Source organism: Ochlerotatus camptorhynchus, unplaced genomic scaffold (genome assembly GCF_037179485.1).
Source record: "Ochlerotatus camptorhynchus isolate MF236.1 unplaced genomic scaffold, CSIRO-AGI_Acam_v1.1 ptg000327l, whole genome shotgun sequence".
In the NCBI taxonomy this organism is placed as follows: Eukaryota; Metazoa; Arthropoda; class Insecta; order Diptera; family Culicidae; genus Ochlerotatus; species Ochlerotatus camptorhynchus.
This window is the reverse complement of record NW_027040815.1, coordinates 115,811-135,451: the sequence shown is the minus strand read 5'-3', so window position 1 is coordinate 135,451 and position 19,641 is coordinate 115,811. Positions and strand designations below refer to the sequence as shown.

The 19,641-nt window shown below is 36.6% G+C and overlaps 1 protein-coding gene across 4 annotated transcripts in view; it reads left to right on the top strand.

Moving 5' to 3' along the window:
- The first annotated feature begins 971 nt into the window (after positions 1-971).
- sp3 (spermathreecae) overlaps positions 972-19,641 on the top strand; it is an 81,130-nt gene continuing 62,460 nt past the window's right edge. The window contains exons 1-8 of one of the 4 annotated variants that reach the window (XM_065230056.1): positions 973-1,404; positions 1,495-2,430; positions 2,649-2,841; positions 2,913-3,240; positions 3,301-3,371; positions 11,166-11,393; positions 11,478-11,717; positions 11,807-12,092. In XM_065230056.1, the coding sequence (XP_065086128.1) occupies positions 1,308-1,404; positions 1,495-2,430; positions 2,649-2,841; positions 2,913-3,240; positions 3,301-3,371; positions 11,166-11,393; positions 11,478-11,717; positions 11,807-11,822 (2,109 nt within the window). In that variant the 5' untranslated portion in view covers positions 973-1,307 and the 3' untranslated portion in view covers positions 11,823-12,092. Of the gene's footprint in view, positions 1,405-1,494; positions 2,431-2,648; positions 2,842-2,912; positions 3,241-3,300; positions 3,372-11,165; positions 11,394-11,477; positions 11,718-11,803; positions 12,093-19,641 lie in introns of those variants that run through there. The other 3 variants (XM_065230055.1, XM_065230053.1, XM_065230054.1) reach the window with 3 other exon arrangements.

Here is a 19,641-nt window from a genome sequence, read left to right as displayed (position 1 = left end):
AAAGAATATTGTTTGTAATTTTTCACCTGATTCATGAGATATCAGAGGTCAAAATTTAGAAAATTCGGTCTGGGGTACTCTAATACATGGCCTTCAGAAAATTCCCTTAGATCCAATAAAGGATCTTAGCGAGCTGGTTGTAGGCATACAAAGTATCTAGAAAAAAAAACCACATCATTAGATCAAAGGGTAGACATTTTATATATTTGAGTGAGGTTGGCCTCTGAAAGACTCGATTTGAAATAAATGTCATTGGCGTTCCATAACTTAAAATTAGGTTCAAATTTACAGGTTAACAACATACAGACGTTTGTATTCCCTTATAAACGGGTACCATACACAAACGATATCATAGATGGTGCGACCATATCGCATAGAGTTGGGATGATATCTCGAATTGGTGAACTGAATTTGATGATGATTAGTATTCGATTCAATTAAATAATAATATTAATTCATTCAGAAACATTTTTCCGTTGAATCGGTTGTATTACAGAACAAGAATAATAATAAATTCTTCACAGTCCCACGCACATCCTTTTAATATTTATTACGAGCTCATAAATGGTAAATATTATAGTTAAATAATACGTAAAAGATCGCATCTATTACATTTATGTTTTGATACAAATGATTCTGAGGCATTATTGTTTTTGTTTATGATCTGGCATAAACGTCATGCTGTATCACGCCAGCGTAGTGTGAACACCTCCACTTGATATCTATATCATCTCGCTATATCACTTGATATAGAGCGTAATGAGAACGGAGTATAAATAAAATAATGAATAAATTTTAATCTATTTTAGATTAGTAATATTTTTGAGTGTAGGCCTTATCACTGACTTTTACCGAAAGAGAGTAGATTTTTACTCACTTTTGAGAAACATTGAAGGAGCGTGTATAAGGCTTTAATAACAAACCGCTGTCAAACCATACACGTCATTAATCTTTATTACTCATAGTTTTTGCAGATGTGTTTGAAAATTTTGTTTGAGAAAAAAACCACTTTGAAACTTTTCGAAACGAATTCACCTGGAATATTGTTTTATCCTGTTGGCAGATTGTGAAGATTATTACGGTTTTGATAAATAAAACCTGAAACTTGTCGTGTTCGACTTGAGTAGAAACCAATGAATACAACATATATTTATGTAAAATCTGGGCGTAGGGAAAAGGCAGCAATGTCATTCTCGATAAATATATTTTATTGATTAGTTCCGGGAAATCAATTATGGGAGGAAATCATCAAGTAGATCAAATTTCATAATAATCGTAAGCAGATAGTGTCAAGGCGAATAGTGACCATGGAGATTTTCCAGACGGAAAGCTACTACATCTTTGTTCGTAAGGAGAAGAGTCTGTGGTGGAATCGAGCAACATCAGAATTTCAAATCAAATGTGGTGAGTATGGGAAGAGATTTTTCTTTGTTTATTATCGATTGAACTTGAAAATTTCTATGCACTTGCTAAAGTTGAATTATTTTTGATCAGGATGGGATCTATCTTCGGTGGACGATATCGAGTGTATAGGCATAACACATGGAATTGTAGGTACTATTTCACTTCATGGTGTCCTGGAGCACCATTTGATCATCATTAAAGAGGCTGTACCGGTGGGAGTATTATATGCACCACATCTAGTATACAAGATTAAAAGTATATGCATTCTGGGAGCAGAAGAACCGGATACTATACTACTTCCATGTTCAAAGCACAATACGTCAACAAGCATTAAAACAATCTCTAGTATTTCCGTTGGACAGTCGATGCCAGGTGGATCAGCTCAGAATGTATCGGCATCACCTCGAAATCGTTTGTTTGAAAGCTCTGCACTTGTCAATAAAACCTGGGGAGCAGTAAAAAGTGCAGGAAGCACCATAAAAAATACAACGGAAAAGGCTGCCGCAATCGCCTCGAGTCAAGTAAAATCCACTGTCGGAATGGTCGTGAAGGATCCAGTTCGAATAGAGAAACGCGTCATGGACGAGTTGCATCGAATATTTGACGAAAGCGATAGTTTCTACTATAGTTTAGACTGTGATATTACTAATAATCTTCAACGACGAGGTGAACCTCCGGATGATCGTTTCTATTGGAATCGTAACATGCTGAAGGATATTATCAAACTTGACGACGAAAATTGGGTGCTGCCAGTCATTCAAGGTTTCGTCCAGGTTGAACAATGTGTCATTGGAAACGAATGTTTTACTCTGGCTTTGGTCTCGCGAAGATCTCGGTACCGAGCGGGAACTCGATACAAGCGTCGGGGTGTAGACGAAGATGGCTATTGTGCAAATTATGTCGAGACGGAGCAGGTTCTTTCTCTGCGGCAACACCAAATATCGTTTACGCAAGTACGTGGTTCTGTTCCAATTTACTGGAGTCAACCGGGTTACAAGTATAGGCCGCCGCCTAGGTTGGATCAAGGTGAGTGCTAATAAATTCACAGACTATGTTCAATTATACGTATTATCAAGTTTGTATCAGAAAATCTTATACGTGGTTTGTTTTAATCATGTTTTAATATTTTCAATCACTAGGTGCACTTACATTTACATATTTGTCCCTTAGTTAATATCAACCATTGGATAAATATATAGTGACATGTTGCGGCACAGTTTTAATGAATTTATTTCCTTTTCTAGATGAAAATGAAACTCACCTAGCTTTTGAAAAGCATTTCGAACAAGAAGTTCGGATGTATCAGTCTGTTTGTATAATCAACTTAGTAGAGCAAAGTGGCAAAGAGAAGGTAATCGGAGACGCTTATGCCAACCACGTGGTGCGATATAACTCCGACAAGCTCATCTATGTGACGTTCGATTTTCACGAGTATTGGTAATCCTCTTTTCAAATGTTGTAAGCGTAAGGTAATATATTAAATTGATTTCGTTTGATTCACTTTCCAGCCGAGGAATGCGATTTGAAAACGTTTCCTCATTGATCGAAGCACTGGCTCCGGAAGCCGGATCGATGGGATTTCACTGGAGGGACAGCAATGGTTCGATATGCAATCAAAAGAGTATTTTTCGGGTTAATTGTATGGATTGCCTGGACCGCACAAATGTGGTGCAAACAGCCATTGGAAAAGCCGTATTGGAATCTCAGTTGGTTAAACTTGGCCTAGCTCCACCATATTCACAGCTACCGGAGCAGTTGAAAGTACCATTTATGATATTGTGGGCCAACAATGGCGATGTGATTAGCAGACAGTATGCTGGGACCAATGCTCTAAAGGTGAGTTTTATGTGACATTTCAGGAGACGGGCAGCAACATGTTAATCTTTGTTATATTAGGGTGACTATACGCGCACTGGTGAACGTAAAATCAGCGGCATAATGAAGGATGGAATGAACTCTGCCAATCGGTGAGTACTAGCATAGCAAATAACACGCAAAAGAGGATTAACTTAGCATAACGATGTGTAGCAAAATAAAAACTTTTCAAATGATTCGTAAAAGAGATTGAGGGCACTTGATCCTTGGGTACTACACTGTCTAAACATTCATATCAGTTCCATATTCGCTTTTGTCAAGTTTGAGCTAGCAATTGGCAGCTACTTTAATATTGTGGGATTTTTATAGTAGTCAAGAACTTTGTTCTTAAAAAAGATGAAAACATCAAGTAAGTTTATTTTGCAGGAAAAGTAACCGCATATCAACCAGTCCCAACAAATCTAAAACTTTTTTTTTTAAATAGTATTTTTTAATTAGACATGAAACAAATTTTCTCACAAATTCTGCTTTTCGGTGATTTTTGTTTCGAGCTTCTAAAAACTATTAGGGGAAAAGTTGGCTTCGGCAATACCTTAACCTATCATCGTCAGGGGGGTAAACAAAGTCCTATAGCACTCAAATTTGGCCAATAGTTGCTCTGAAACACAATGTATCCACATGCCAAAATTGAGCTCTCAAGGACGTTGTTTACCCCTGACGATAATAGGTAAAGGTATTGCCGAAGCCAACTTTTCCCCTAATAGCACTCACCTTATTTAAGAGACCGTTTTTCAGTAAACAACCACAAGAATATTTTGAAGTCAGTAAGAATTTCGGAAAGGGAGCCGAAATAACCAATAAGCCCGATAAAAGCCCTGCTTTGCAATAAAATTATATGCGACACTCCTTTCATTTCCACTGCTCCTTGTAGCCAGTTCCGTACCACCCTGATGTGATCGTCACTGTTGCGGACAAACTCGTTCGTTATTTCTAAGAATATTCTGCTGCGGTTTCTTATCCGTAAAGCTGACCACCGTGTCTAATATGGACTGGGAAAACACTGAAAAAAGTTTCACTTAGTTTCTATTAGGAACGCACATAGTATTTTTCCAAAAACAAAAACAATGATTTTTACCTGAATATCACATGGCATTAGAAATTCTATATGAGAAATCACATAGATTTCATTGGACACATAAAATTCATGTGATTTAGTGGCGCAATTTCCAATTATGGGATCACATGAAAGGTATGTGAAATTCACATGGATATTTTCCACTGGTTATGTGATTTATTTTATGAGTGAACATTCTTGATCTTGATGACGTTGAAGCTGCAGCGCAAACGTTTTTCACATGTCTTGGCATACACTGAAAAAAGTTTTCATATAGTTTACATTGGGAACGCAAATTATATTTTTCCAATAACAAAATGAATGATTTTTCTATCTGAAATTCACATAACATTCACATGATCTCATGAATTATATGGTATAAATCACATAAACTTCATTGGACACATAAGGTTCATGTGATTCCGTGTTGCGATTCCCAATTATGAGATCACATGAATATATGTGAAATTCTAATGGATATTTTCCATCGGAAATCTCATTTATCTTTTGAGTGTTACACTACACATATACACACACATATATATATATATATACACATTAGACTGATGCAAAATTTGACTTTTTCGCTCCACAATACTTAAACGATTCCAAATCGGATCCTGACTAACCTCTCAAAATTTGAACCCCTTTGGTGAGAAACTGAGATGGCACAAACCATTTGAAGTTTGTATGGGAATTACTATGGTAAAACCAAGATTTTTGTTCATGTCTATCTAATAATTCACCATATCGGTCTGCTTCAAAAACATTCAATTGTACTTGCAAGAAATTTTCCCAGCTACAACTTTGCCCAAGACCACTTTTTGAGTAAATGCAAGGATCGAAAGTTATTAATGGTTCAATGCGCTGATGTCTACCCAGACAACCAGAATGCACGTATATTCAAAGTTGTTTTCGTGATATACAAACATATATACAAACGAACAAGTCGTATAGAATGCAAAGAAATGGCTTATACGTACAAAAGTGGAGGCCATATACGTGCATATTTTTGTTTAATTTTAAACGAGTTGATTTAACATCATATGCAATTTGATCTGTAATAACAAATCCATTTTGAAAAGTCTTACGATGTAATCCGATTAAATTTGTGATACAGTACGACGGAAAAATGAGTCATCGCATATAAGTCGGAAATTTGCATTCTATACGATTTAACTTAAACATAATGCGAGGTATGCCATTCTAATATGCGATTTTGACTTAAACTGTAGCAATTTACGATACTGTCTGTACATTGTTATACGACTTCTGGTTGTCTGGGTAATGATCATGCTCAATCAACTGCTCAGCAGGCAACATTGGTGTTTCTGGGGCGTTGAATAGGACACAAAAATCATGGCTACTATGTCACACTGCAAAATACAGTGTTGCCTACAGAGCAGCTGCTTGATCATGTCATAAGTTTACCAATCTCTTAAATAATTAATAACTTTTTCCTGTCTCGTTTTACATAGAAACAATCTTGAGCAAAGTTGTAGCTGAGAAAATTTTCTTTAATAATGGCTATCGAACTGTTTCGCAGCTCAATATGGAAAAAGACTAGAAGGCAATGAACAAAAAGTTGAGATTTCCCATAGTAATTTACATGTAAACTTCAAATGGCTTGTGCGATGTCTGTTTCTAACCAAATGAGTTGTAACTTTGGGAGGCTAATCAGGACCCGATTTGAAACCATTTAAGCACTGTGGAGCGAAAAAGTCAAATTTTGCATCAGTCTAATACACATATAGTGCACAGCAAAACATCAATTTTAATATCACATCAAAGTGGATGCACTTCAATCGTGTCGAAATAATGGTTTAACATTACTTGCCAAAAAGGACAAAAATATCATTAATACAGTGCATGAACTGACATTACGCTGCTTTTACTGCATTTGTTTATTGTTGTGGCCATAAAAATTACATGAGATTTTCGACATGATTGAAGTGCATCCTCTTGGATGTTATATTCAAATTTATTTTGTGCTGTGTGTTATACATGTGTCATTGACAAACACGTCCCGAAAAGAACTCACCGCAAAGTTTCTCACCCTCCCTGACGAGTAAGCTACGTAGGTTGAAGTCAATCAAGTGAGCAGCATTGAGAAGATTCACGAAGTATCGCATGCTTCCTCTCAAACTTCACTATGTGAGGCTGAATTACATGTACCATCGAGTCAGTCGTCAATACTTTTTACGTTTTCAACGAGACATTCCGCAAATTTAAACTAAACCCTCCTTAATCCTTCTGAAACTACGACAACAAGCCATGCAGGGAGTCCGAGCTCCCATCGTCTATGGAATTCAACGGAGAAGTTGCTTCCACCCTTTAGGATATATGCTGCCTTTTTACGGACAAGTTTGCCAGTGTATTCACTAATGAGATATTAAGTGGCGACCAGGAACATTCCAGTAAATGGTCAAACGCTGAGTACAATTGATGTTAACGTTGAGATGATTTCTTTTATTTGTCGTCAATCAGTGTAGACCGTTTTACAATACAGTCAACTTTCGCTCGTTGGGCTAAACCCGTAGCCCAGTTAGTGAAAGGCGTTCGTTAGTTGGGCTGAGCTGTCAAGCTGAAAATTGGTTGAGGGATACACCGATTGTTTATTATTATCACAATCCTTTTCCTAAATTAGCAACTATCCAAATTGTTCATACATGAGCCCTTCGAAAATGAATCAGCCCTGTCAGAAATGACGTTTGACTTCGATTTAGGTTGGCTACAGCCCACCTAACGGGAGCCCAACTAAAACGAAGCCCACTTAAACATAGCCCAGCGAGCGAAATTTGACTGAAGTGCTGTTGCCTTACATGCTATTTTAATACATACGTTTTATTTGAAATTGTCAATAAATGTAGACTACATATACTGCCCGTAATCGCATATCAGTCCCATATGGATAGGAAATCAAGCAAAAATGGGACTGCTGTGCGATTATGGGTAGTATACAAATATCTAAGAAATAAAAATTGTTTTTAAATAAATAATAAATGACCTAAATGAGATCCCGGTGGAACTTCCGAGATAACATTAAAGCGGACCATCTGTGTTCTTTCTGTCAAGTATGATCCAACCCATTTTAAAAGTGTACTTGTCATCGTTTAATTTAAGAAGAAGTAAGGGAATGTCTACTCTGTCAAAGGCCTTACTTAAATCAGTGTACAAGGTTTCAACGGTCTTACTCCTATCCATTGCTTCAATAGAAAAATCATTTTTTAAAGAAGAGTGAACTGCTAAATTTTGAGATAGATATGAACCGAAATGATGGTTTCTCCATAGTAATCCCCATATAAACTTCAAATGGTTTGTGCCAAGTCACTTTCTCACTAAATGAGTTCAAATTTTGGTAGGCTAATCAGGGAACAATTTGGAACCGTTTGAGCACTGTGGAGCAATAATTTAAAATTTTGCATCAGTCTACTGGCCACTGATATTGTTGATGGTATCGTTGACAGGCTGGGTACTTCAGGCAAAACCCTTCCAACAACAGTTTCCGAGTTTTCAGCGATGATTTGTTTTTCACCTCTTCTAGCCCGTCTTTCAACTTCTCGACGGCAAGATCCGCAGATGCGTAAAGTGGAATTCATTGTATCTCCGGAATATCAAATCGTGTTCAAGTTCTGTTTGGTATTTTCTGAAAGAATTCGCAGATCCTTTTTTATACACCTTACATCATCTTTTTTTATCGGTTGAATACATTGGGTCATAACAAATCGGTTATCCATATCTTTGTACTGGTGAACCCTGAAAAAAAAAAACGTAAAGATATAAATATACTTATTTTTTACATCACATTTAACTTATGTTTACAGTAACAAGCTTACCTTAACATAAACGAAACTTTGTACAACAGCACTGAATCACCGTCCTTCAAACTATTTCTATTTTCCTCAGATAACGACTTAGACTGCTTACTGTTAGTGACTGATGAAGATATGCTTTAGTAGCTCTTTAAATATCAGTTTTTGCTACCGAAATAAATATTCTTACCAAGTGGCTTGGTATCAATGAAGAATTAGATGGTACCTAAGTATGCAATTAGGTACCAGACATTCAGTGGCTTGATTTTCAACGCTTGTTGTATAGAGACTTGTGCGTCTGATTGAAAAACTGTGGACTGCAAAGTTTAAGGAAATGGATTGGGCTTTTCGTTAAAAATATTTTCAAGGTTATACACTCACGAACAACATCTCAAAAGGGTGAAAATTGCTCAAATTATGCGATTAGTGAATTTTAACCTACGAGTATCTAGAAAATAACAACTTTGGGCAATTTAAGCTCTAAACTACAATATAAATATAAAAAAAAAATAAAAGAAAATATGCAATTTGAGTAATTTAATTGTTTTTTGTAAATAACAAAATATTTTTTTTTCTTGAAAGGCACAATACTTGTCCGCAACTTTGCGGAAGACACCATCTCGATCAAACAAATCGTTCGCGAGATATGTTTTATTCTATTGATGCGTATCATTTTTGTAAAAGCCCTTTTCAAGTGTTAGTCGTGTACAAAACTAGGGAACCAAATGTAAAATGACATTTTGGACAGTAATAAACAACTGTGTAAAATAACAAGTAATTCTATAAACATCGATCCGAAACGATTTGCGAATCTGTGTGGAACTACTCCGTTATCAAAATTGAAAATCTAATTTTGAGGATTTTTAACATTAAAAACACAAAATAAAAATTTAAACTTCTATGAACTGATTAACAAGGGTCAACTCAAGCTGAACGGTGCAAATAAAAGACCAGCATTGCTTACTGATTTAAAATAAATCCATTTTTTCGCTTCGAAAACTTTGACAGCGTTTTTCACAGCTTGACATCATCGTTAGTTTCGCTCCCCCTATACAGATAGAAATCTCCTTATACCTTTTGGCAAATTTCCATTGCTGATTATTCATAAAATGTATAAGTCAACTAATAAGCAGACGCCTTGCAAAAAGTTAATAAAGATCATGTGTCAAATGAAATGTATAAGCGGTCACACATACCTTTCATGCATTCTAATAGGACCTATAGAGATTTTCACGTCCGGTTGCATTGGTGCGATATGTGAGAGTGTGTTAGTGAATATCCGAGGAAAATGCATAACAAATCGATGACAAACTCATTTTGACAGATCTACTTTCATACATTTTTTAGGTTAGCCAGAGGAAAATAATAAACAACTTTACACGGCGTTGCTCCCGCTAGTGTGCGTGCGTTAAACGTCACTAATCTCTATGTGGTTTGTTTTATGGAATGTATAAGGCCGCGGCCAGGGTAGACGCGTTTCGCGACGCGACGCGACCAATTCAAAAGAATCTTATTATTTATTATTATTCCTTGCATGAGTCGCATCGCGTCGCGTCGCGTGTCGCGTCTACCCTGGCCGTGGCCTAAGGCTGATGCTTTGGCAAAAATGTATAAGTGAAACACATGAATGAAATAGGGTTACGGTATGTAATGTGGGTCTAGTCCTTTCATTCGGCCTATCACGCAAATAAATAATTAATTAAGGAATATTACACAAAAAATAAGGAAAATATTGATCACTGATGGTTGATAAATGTGTACCACACACAAATCAATTTATATCACAACATTTCAATACATTTTCAGCTCTCGTAAGTAATAAAACTGGTTGAGAATATCACAATGTTCGGAGTTTTTAGCCGCCATGACTTATAAGGTTAAGATGGGAAGGTTGACTGACGATCATCAAATGGCCTGATTATGGCATTTATTGATTGGAATTACCTGATAATACACACTAGACGTAAAACTTACAGTTGCTGTTTGAATATTTTATGTTTATTTTAATTGTTTAACAACGTTTTCACAAGTAAAACATGGACCCAACTTTAGGGACACATTTCTTTTCTATGTTCCTAACTATGGCCCATGAAATTCATTTGACAGCATATAGCAATAAGAGTAACGTCAACAATGTTGTTTTGCATTTGGATGATAAGGAACGAACAGGAAGGGAGATTTTTTCTGCCAAACCTGTATAATGAACATCACAATGTTCTGATTTAGATATTCTGCGGTCAAAAGACGATAAGCGAAATTTTTAATTTTTAATTTTTAAATTGAGTGATTTAATGTAGTTTTCGTAAAATTTTCTCTAAGAAATGTTTTGAGGAATGAAGAGCATTAAGTTAACAGTGATAGTGATAAAAAAAAATACATCAGAAAACGTTACCAAGAGCGTTTTTTTGAGGATCAAACAAGATAGGACGAAGTTGCATCCATAAATAGACCCAATTTGGGGACAATAGACCCATATTACATACATTTCCCTCGTGAGTTATTGTCTTAAAAAAAGTAAGTTTTTCAACTTTTCGTGGTTTCTGATAGCAAACGACATGATAAGCATATCTAAGCATACCATTTAGCAGTAGAATATCGTTTGCAGGTAAATTCATTGATGAGTTATGATTAAAAACGTAATCGATGGCTGCATATTAGACCGAGGTTAGGGACGTATACCCTAATTGATTTTCGTTTCGTGTAGACCAACAGGTGCTTCGATCGTCTAAACGATTTGTACTCTTAAAAGTAAGACTAAAATAAACATTTGGTCCAAATCGGAAGAGGTCAATATCACTTGCCTTGCACACTTGGCGCGGAATGACCTGTAATGATTATTACATATGAAAAAAAAAATAACCAAACGGGGAATCAAGTGTGCCCAGCCTCCCTTACTTTACTGTCAGGTGTGAGCATTCTCGAAAAAGGTAGTTTATGAATTCTAAATTGTTACCCCTTTTCAATCGTTTCCTTACACTGCTCACCTGGTACAAACATTCGACATCAATTACGCGCATCAGCTACTTCATTCAACATTTTGCTGATTCGTTTCGTCAAAGCTGCATCGATTTGATGCTTGGCAAGCTAGAGGCTTTCGAACCGTTGGTAGAAGATGATCTATGCGAAGCGTTGGTGGGAGTTGCGACAAACGCGATTGTACCGTCGCGTGGCGCTCCATTGGGATACTACAACCATGGTTTGATGAGTGCGGAACACGTAATACTCGAAGAGTTCCTTTGTGGTGCCAGGTTACTCCTCTTATTATTATGTTTCATTGAATTTAATGATTAAATCCTGTACAAGATAATCTATGTGTACCATTGCTGTTTCAGTTACTATTTGGCACGATTCAAAGATACGTACCGGCAAGCCACGATTGATATGATGCTCGGGAATAGTGTGTCAGCGGAGTCGGTGAATGCTCTCGGTGGCCAAGCGGGTGCCGTTGATGAAACGGACGCTTTAGAGGGAGCGGAACATGCTCGGCTGCTCGTTGAGGATTGTCGGCGCTTGCTATTGGGCACAACACAATTGCCAGTGGGTGCTTGGGGTCTTATTGATGCCGATCCGAGGTGAGTGTTTCAATTTCATTGTTTGCAGTTTGTGTGATTAGTTGTTTAAAACATGTTTTCTTATTATTTTTCATGATTTCTTCCAGTAGTGTAGAGGAAAAGTAACTCATACATAAATTGTATTTAATATTTGTAAAATATTTTACACTAAACGTATGTTAGTTGTTTACCGTTGATTGTGCCCCAATTTATAGCTTTGTTGTTATTATATTTTGAGTGTTGTACTTTTAGTTTAGATTTCCACCGTTTTTTAACTTTATAAATTCTTTGGTCAATTATCTTCTCGAAGTAGTAATGTAAGGTGCTAATATCAGTTTAAAATGTATTACCAGTATTGTTTATATTTAAAATAAAATCCTGCAGTGTGCATACTTACTGTTTTGTATTTTAATTTAATATTGTTTTGCTTATTATGCCTATTGTCCATGCGCACACTGTTGGTTTCGTGAAGTCACCATACGAAGTTTATTTCCAAAAACATGACTTAAGACTGTATCTTTACTTGACGCAGTATATTACTCAATGAACTCAATAACTTTCTATTATTTTTATTATTGTTTAAGTACTAATCGGTACACCTAAGAAATGTATCAAAATCCGTACATTTTATACAAAACGTCAAAATAAATACAAAATAGAATGTACGTATTTCGGTATCCTAAAGTAGTTCCCGCGCGTGGTGTAGGCATGATAGAGTAACAACGTTTAAAAAAATTTCCCTTCAAATGCGATCAAAAATAGTGTCATCGTTTGGAACCGCGTCAAGTATGGTGCTGGTACGGTGACCTTCTTTCATCAGTCGTAGGGAAAGTGGGATAAGATCACCGACGAACCGACGTAACAGCTCATAGAAGCTACTTTCAAAATCTTGCCCAAAACGCCATATTTAAAATATGTTAAACACTACCGCCATCTACTCATCCAATCGCGACATATCATGAGCAAGTTTTTTTTTTTAAACTTTATTAAAGAGATTTTTAGCCTTAGGCTAGTTCATCTCTACATGAGCAAGGACACAAACACACGTAAAATTTATATTGACTTGGTTTGCGCCTAACCTCATTTGACAGATCAAATCGCTCATTTGACAAATCGAATTGCGGACAAACGAAATGCTCCAGTGGCATGTCGGTTCGTCGGTGATAAGATGGCCATGTGGCCACATCTTTTGACAATTATATTTGAAAAAATGTATGTAAATCATAGTATGTTCTCATGCTGCGTATTGCAAAACATCTGGAAAAAATATGGGTGATTTATGTTAGTGTTGAAAAAAATACAAATTATAATCTGTTGGTGTTTTAAAATAAAGTTTAAGAAACTTTTTTGTTATTCGTTTATCGGTTACCTGTTACCATAATGTTACTCTTGTTTAATATTGTTCTTATGTGTCACATGTAAATTTGTTTAAAAAAAGTATTGTAAAGTTACAGTGTAAATAACTTGCTTTTAAGTTTTTTTTTTAATATTTCGTTATATTTTAATGTTTATGAAATTGTATTATTTTTAGTAACATAATAATTTATTTAAGTTTTGCGCATAATTTTCAATAAGTTTTTTTTTACTAACTTTTTCCTAAGTCCAGACGTTCTCAAGTTAATGCGAATTAATAATATTAGTAATAATAATTTTCAACGTTTTATACCATTTTCAAATGTTAGTCGTGATGTCCAGCAATGAGATGTGTTTTTCATGATTGTATATTACAAAACAAACAATTCTTGATAGAGCTGGAATTAGGGCGTAACAGCTTTGACTTCTCTAGATGATTTCTCGAAACTCAAGGCACGCCCACGCAAACCAACATAGCCACCGGGAAGGGGAAGTCTTCCCCTACCCAATGGCGACGTTGATTTGAGTGAGCGAGTCTTTGCTTTCTAGAAATCATCGAGAGAAGTCATTGTTTACAAAAGCTGTTTCGCCCTAATTCCAGCTCTATATAGAATTCATTCTCAGATATGGTAGCTGTCAGACTTACCCGTTTCTTTTTAGACGCAGCGGAAGAGAAACAAGTTTATAAGTAAATACTCTCCAATATACCCAAATAATCAACAAACCCTCTAACGTGCCTTCAGTCCTCTATTAGTTGTATACATTGGTAGATTGGATGAATAACAGAGATAAAAAATATAAACAGGTAAACTAATATTAGATTAAACCTCTATTTGAGATAAATCCTCTCGGTACTTCTCTGACGTTTACCATATTGTGCCTAAGGAGCTCATCCCATAGAGATCTCCTAGTACAATCTCATCAACACCCAAGTCCAACGTCTATAATATAGAATAAAAGATAAACGAATACGAAGACCGCGTCAGATATAATGTCAACATTGTATTATTTTGATACATATAAATTGGCAAGTCCTTCACCTGTTCCATTCTGTTCATCTCTCTTAGCGTTTCAAGTCAAAAAGCAAGTTATTTTTTGACTATGGATAACAATTTCAAGTGTTGTAAACCTTCACCTATATCAAAGAAGTGTTGTTCAGAAACAAGAAATTTGGTCAGATGGAGTAATAGAAAAATTAAAATGTTTTGGTTGTAAAATACCTCTGACAGTGGCGTCTCGTAGCGGCGCCGATGGTGTAGTGGTAAGCGTGATTGCCTCTCACCCCAGCAGGCCTGGGTTCAATCCCAGTCGGCGCCGCCGGGATGTTCTGAGGCATCACGCCTTCCTTCGGAAGGGAAGTAAAGCCGTTGGTCCCCGGTTCATGAGTTGATGGGTCGATAGGTAGGGTCCAGGTGTGGGAGCTGCCTTCCTGGCGTCGGTAGCATTGGTGCTCAGCACGGAAATCAAGATCGACGGAAAACAAACCAAAGGGGAAAAAAAGTGGCGTCTCGTCCACCTTGTGTCACCTTGTGCACTGCACAGTCTTGAATTTTCAAAAAGTAAAATTTATGTTTCGTAAAATTTAAGAGGTAAAAACGTAATGCTCAATTAAAACCATTTTTGTCTTATTGGTTTCATATGGATGATAACTGAATTCTCCACCAATTTACTGGATAGTAGCTGAACTGTTTATCACATCGCTTCCCAACCTCCGTTTTACCTAGAAATACTAGAAGGAGAGATGGGCGGAGAGAATGTTTTGAGCCAAATGAACTGTCAAAATCTGAGCCAAACGACCATTCCCATTAGATTTTTTCCGAGGATTTCTTATTCTTACTAGATTGAATTTGAGAGTATTGTAATCGAACAGAAATTCAATCACCTTTTTGTTGCGTGTGCTTCTCAAATTCAACTAGTTTTTGGAATCAAACGCAATATTCTAACTCTATTGATTAATTGATCTTAGTTGGTTAATTAATGGCACCAAAAAATATGCAAAATATTGCGATGCAAGCAATTATTAATTTGCACGTAAATCGAATCAAAAGTAAAAGTAAAAGTCATGTGAAATGCTAAGTTTGGTTTTCTGAGTATTTCTAGTTTTACCCGCCACTGAAAGAAAAGTACGTAAAAACAGACGCGAGACATAGAGCATTTTGACGTTTAATTGGCGCACACTATAGCACCATAGAGATTAGTGACGTATAACGCACGCACACTAGCGGGAGCAACGCCGTGTAAAGTTGTTTATTATTTTCCTCTGGCTAACCTAAAAAATGTATGAAAGTAGATCTGTCAAAATGAGTTTGACACCGATTTGTTATGTATTGTCCTCGGATATTCACTATCACGCTCTCACATATCGCACTAATACAACCGGCCGTAAAAATCTGTATTTAAATCGAAAGAGTGCGAGCAAGAGGGAAACAGATTAGTGAAAAAAAAACCGTCCATTCATTCATGTGAATTGCGAATTGAACGCGTAAACCATGTCATTCAATTGACTTGATCAAAAAGTTGAACCAGGCTCAACTTTTCAAGCCAATTGAATTCAACTGAGTTGATCAAGTGACTTGCCTAGTCTAAACCCAGATTTAGTTCTCCCAGTCTGGGCCGAGGTTTGGGCACTTTTGCTTGTGCACCGGAAACGCGCGTTTTAAAAAACCAGATAAGTTGTTTATGTATTGAAGTCCCGTGAGGGAAAGTCGATGAAGATAATCGATCAACGAGGATAAGCCCTTTTCAAATGTTACGCGAGTAATTGATTTAATCAATCAAAAAACAAACATCAATATTTTTAATCCTGACGAATGTGGGCGTCTTAGTGAAATACCTGTATAAAGAGAGAGAGAGAAAGATTAGTAATTTCCATTTAATTCCACTACCTTATTTGCTTATCCTTGACAGATACGCGTATCTCGTCTACAATGTGCAGACTTCTTCAGTGTCGAGTCGAGTATTAGTACAAGACACTGCACATTGTAGACGAAATACGCGTATCTGTCAAAGGTAAACAAATAAGGTAGTGGAATTAAATGGAAATTACTAATCTTTCTCTCTTTCTTTATAATATTTTTAAATTAATTTTTTTTCTCACTACCTGACTGCATTTCATTCAGTAGCCTCAGCGCATTGATGGAATATTGTTCACGACGTAGTGCAAAATTAAATATGAATCATGGAACAGGATATTGTTGATGACATCCTGAAAAGACCTTTTGCGAGAAGATCCATGGAGGAAAAAACGCTTATTGCAAAAATGGACGTCCCACGACCAAAGTTGGACAACTTGAAAACGACCTGTAAAAGAAATGGTAAAATCAACGCGGAACTTTTATGTTACGGCTTACGACACTAAGTGGCTGTGTGGCTCACACGCAAGGTCAAAACTATTTTGTTGGCCTTGTTTAATTTTTCAAAACCCGTCAGACAATTGCGTATGGAACAGAGCCGGATACGAAGACCTGAACCATCTTTCCACCGCTATCAAAGCTCATTCAGCTGCAAGAGAGCACATCAACAATGGCATGGAATACCGTACGTTTGGAAAAACTCGCATTGAAGATGCATTGGATCACGCCGTTGAAGTTGCGAAAAACAACCATAACTTGATTGTGAAGAAAAACAGAGAGGGGATGAAAACCCTCATTGAATTAGTGTGTTTTCTCGGCTCACATGGTCTAAACTTTCGAGGTCACGATGAAAGCGCAACCTCCGTAAATAGAGGATATTTCAAGGATATGTGTGACTTTCTCGCCTCGAAGCATATTTCGTTCTCGGAGTTCACTAATGCTACCGCAGTATTTTCTTTATTAACCTCATTTGACAGATCAAATCGCTCATTTGACAAATCGAATTGCGGACAAACGAAATGCTCCAGTGGCATGTCGGTTCGTCGGTGATAAGATGGCCATGTGGCCACATCTTTTGACAATTATATTTGAAAAAATGTATGTAAATCATAGTATGTTCTCATGCTGCGTATTGCAAAACATCTGGAAAAAATATGGGTGATTTATGTTAGTGTTGAAAAAAATACAAATTATAATCTGTTGGTGTTTTAAAATAAAGTTTAAGAAACTTTTTTGTTATTCGTTTATCGGTTACCTGTTACCATAATGTTACTCTTGTTTAATATTGTTCTTATGTGTCACATGTAAATTTGTTTAAAAAAAGTATTGTAAAGTTACAGTGTAAATAACTTGCTTTTAAGTTTTTTTTTTAATATTTCGTTATATTTTAATGTTTATGAAATTGTATTATTTTTAGTAACATAATAATTTATTTAAGTTTTGCGCATAATTTTCAATAAGTTTTTTTTTACTAACTTTTTCCTAAGTCCAGACGTTCTCAAGTTAATGCGAATTAATAATATTAGTAATAATAATTTTCAACGTTTTATACCATTTTCAAATGTTAGTCGTGATGTCCAGCAATGAGATGTGTTTTTCATGATTGTATATTACAAAACAAACAATTCTTGATAGAGCTGGAATTAGGGCGTAACAGCTTTGACTTCTCTAGATGATTTCTCGAAACTCAAGGCACGCCCACGCAAACCAACATAGCCACCGGGAAGGGGAAGTCTTCCCCTACCCAATGGCGACGTTGATTTGAGTGAGCGAGTCTTTGCTTTCTAGAAATCATCGAGAGAAGTCATTGTTTACAAAAGCTGTTTCGCCCTAATTCCAGCTCTATATAGAATTCATTCTCAGATATGGTAGCTGTCAGACTTACCCGTTTCTTTTTAGACGCAGCGGAAGAGAAACAAGTTTATAAGTAAATACTCTCCAATATACCCAAATAATCAACAAACCCTCTAACGTGCCTTCAGTCCTCTATTAGTTGTATACATTGGTAGATTGGATGAATAACAGAGATAAAAAATATAAACAGGTAAACTAATATTAGATTAAACCTCTATTTGAGATAAATCCTCTCGGTACTTCTCTGACGTTTACCATATTGTGCCTAAGGAGCTCATCCCATAGAGATCTCCTAGTACAATCTCATCAACACCCAAGTCCAACGTCTATAATATAGAATAAAAGATAAACGAATACGAAGACCGCGTCAGATATAATGTCAACATTGTATTATTTTGATACATATAAATTGGCAAGTCCTTCACCTGTTCCATTCTGTTCATCTCTCTTAGCGTTTCAAGTCAAAAAGCAAGTTATTTTTTGACTATGGATAACAATTTCAAGTGTTGTAAACCTTCACCTATATCAAAGAAGTGTTGTTCAGAAACAAGAAATTTGGTCAGATGGAGTAATAGAAAAATTAAAATGTTTTGGTTGTAAAATACCTCTGACAGTGGCGTCTCGTAGCGGCGCCGATGGTGTAGTGGTAAGCGTGATTGCCTCTCACCCCAGCAGGCCTGGGTTCAATCCCAGTCGGCGCCGCCGGGATGTTCTGAGGCATCACGCCTTCCTTCGGAAGGGAAGTAAAGCCGTTGGTCCCCGGTTCATGAGTTGATGGGTCGATAGGTAGGGTCCAGGTGTGGGAGCTGCCTTCCTGGCGTCGGTAGCATTGGTGCTCAGCACGGAAATCAAGATCGACGGAAAACAAACCAAAGGGGAAAAAAAGTGGCGTCTCGTCCACCTTGTGTCACCTTGTGCACTGCACAGTCTTGAATTTTCAAAAAGTAAAATTTATGTTTCGTAAAATTTAAGAGGTAAAAACGTAATGCTCAATTAAAACCATTTTTGTCTTATTGGTTTCATATGGATGGTAACTGAATTCTCCACCAATTTACTGGATAGTAGCTGAACTGTTTATCACATCGCTTCCCAACCTCCGTTTTACCTAGAAATACTAGAAGGAGAGATGGGCGGAGAGAATGTTTTGAGCCAAATGAACTGTCAAAATCTGAGCCAAACGACCATTCCCATTAGATTTTTTCCGAGGATTTCTTATTCTTACTAGATTGAATTTGAGAGTATTGTAATCGAACAGAAATTCAATCACCTTTTTGTTGCGTGTGCTTCTCAAATTCAACTAGTTTTTGGAATCAAACGCAATATTCTAACTCTATTGATTAATTGATCTTAGTTGGTTAATTAATGGCACCAAAAAATATGCAAAATATTGCGATGCAAGCAATTATTAATTTGCACGTAAATCGAATCAAAAGTAAAAGTAAAAGTCATGTGAAATGCTAAGTTTGGTTTTCTGAGTATTTCTAGTTTTACCCGCCACTGAAAGAAAAGTACGTAAAAACAGACGCGAGACATAGAGCATTTTGACGTTTAATTGGCGCACACTATAGCACCATAGAGATTAGTGACGTATAACGCACGCACACTAGCGGGAGCAACGCCGTGTAAAGTTGTTTATTATTTTCCTCTGGCTAACCTAAAAAATGTATGAAAGTAGATCTGTCAAAATGAGTTTGACACCGATTTGTTATGTATTGTCCTCGGATATTCACTATCACGCTCTCACATATCGCACTAATACAACCGGCCGTAAAAATCTGTATTTAAATCGAAAGAGTGCGAGCAAGAGGGAAACAGATTAGTGAAAAAAAAACCGTCCATTCATTCATGTGAATTGCGAATTGAACGCGTAAACCATGTCATTCAAT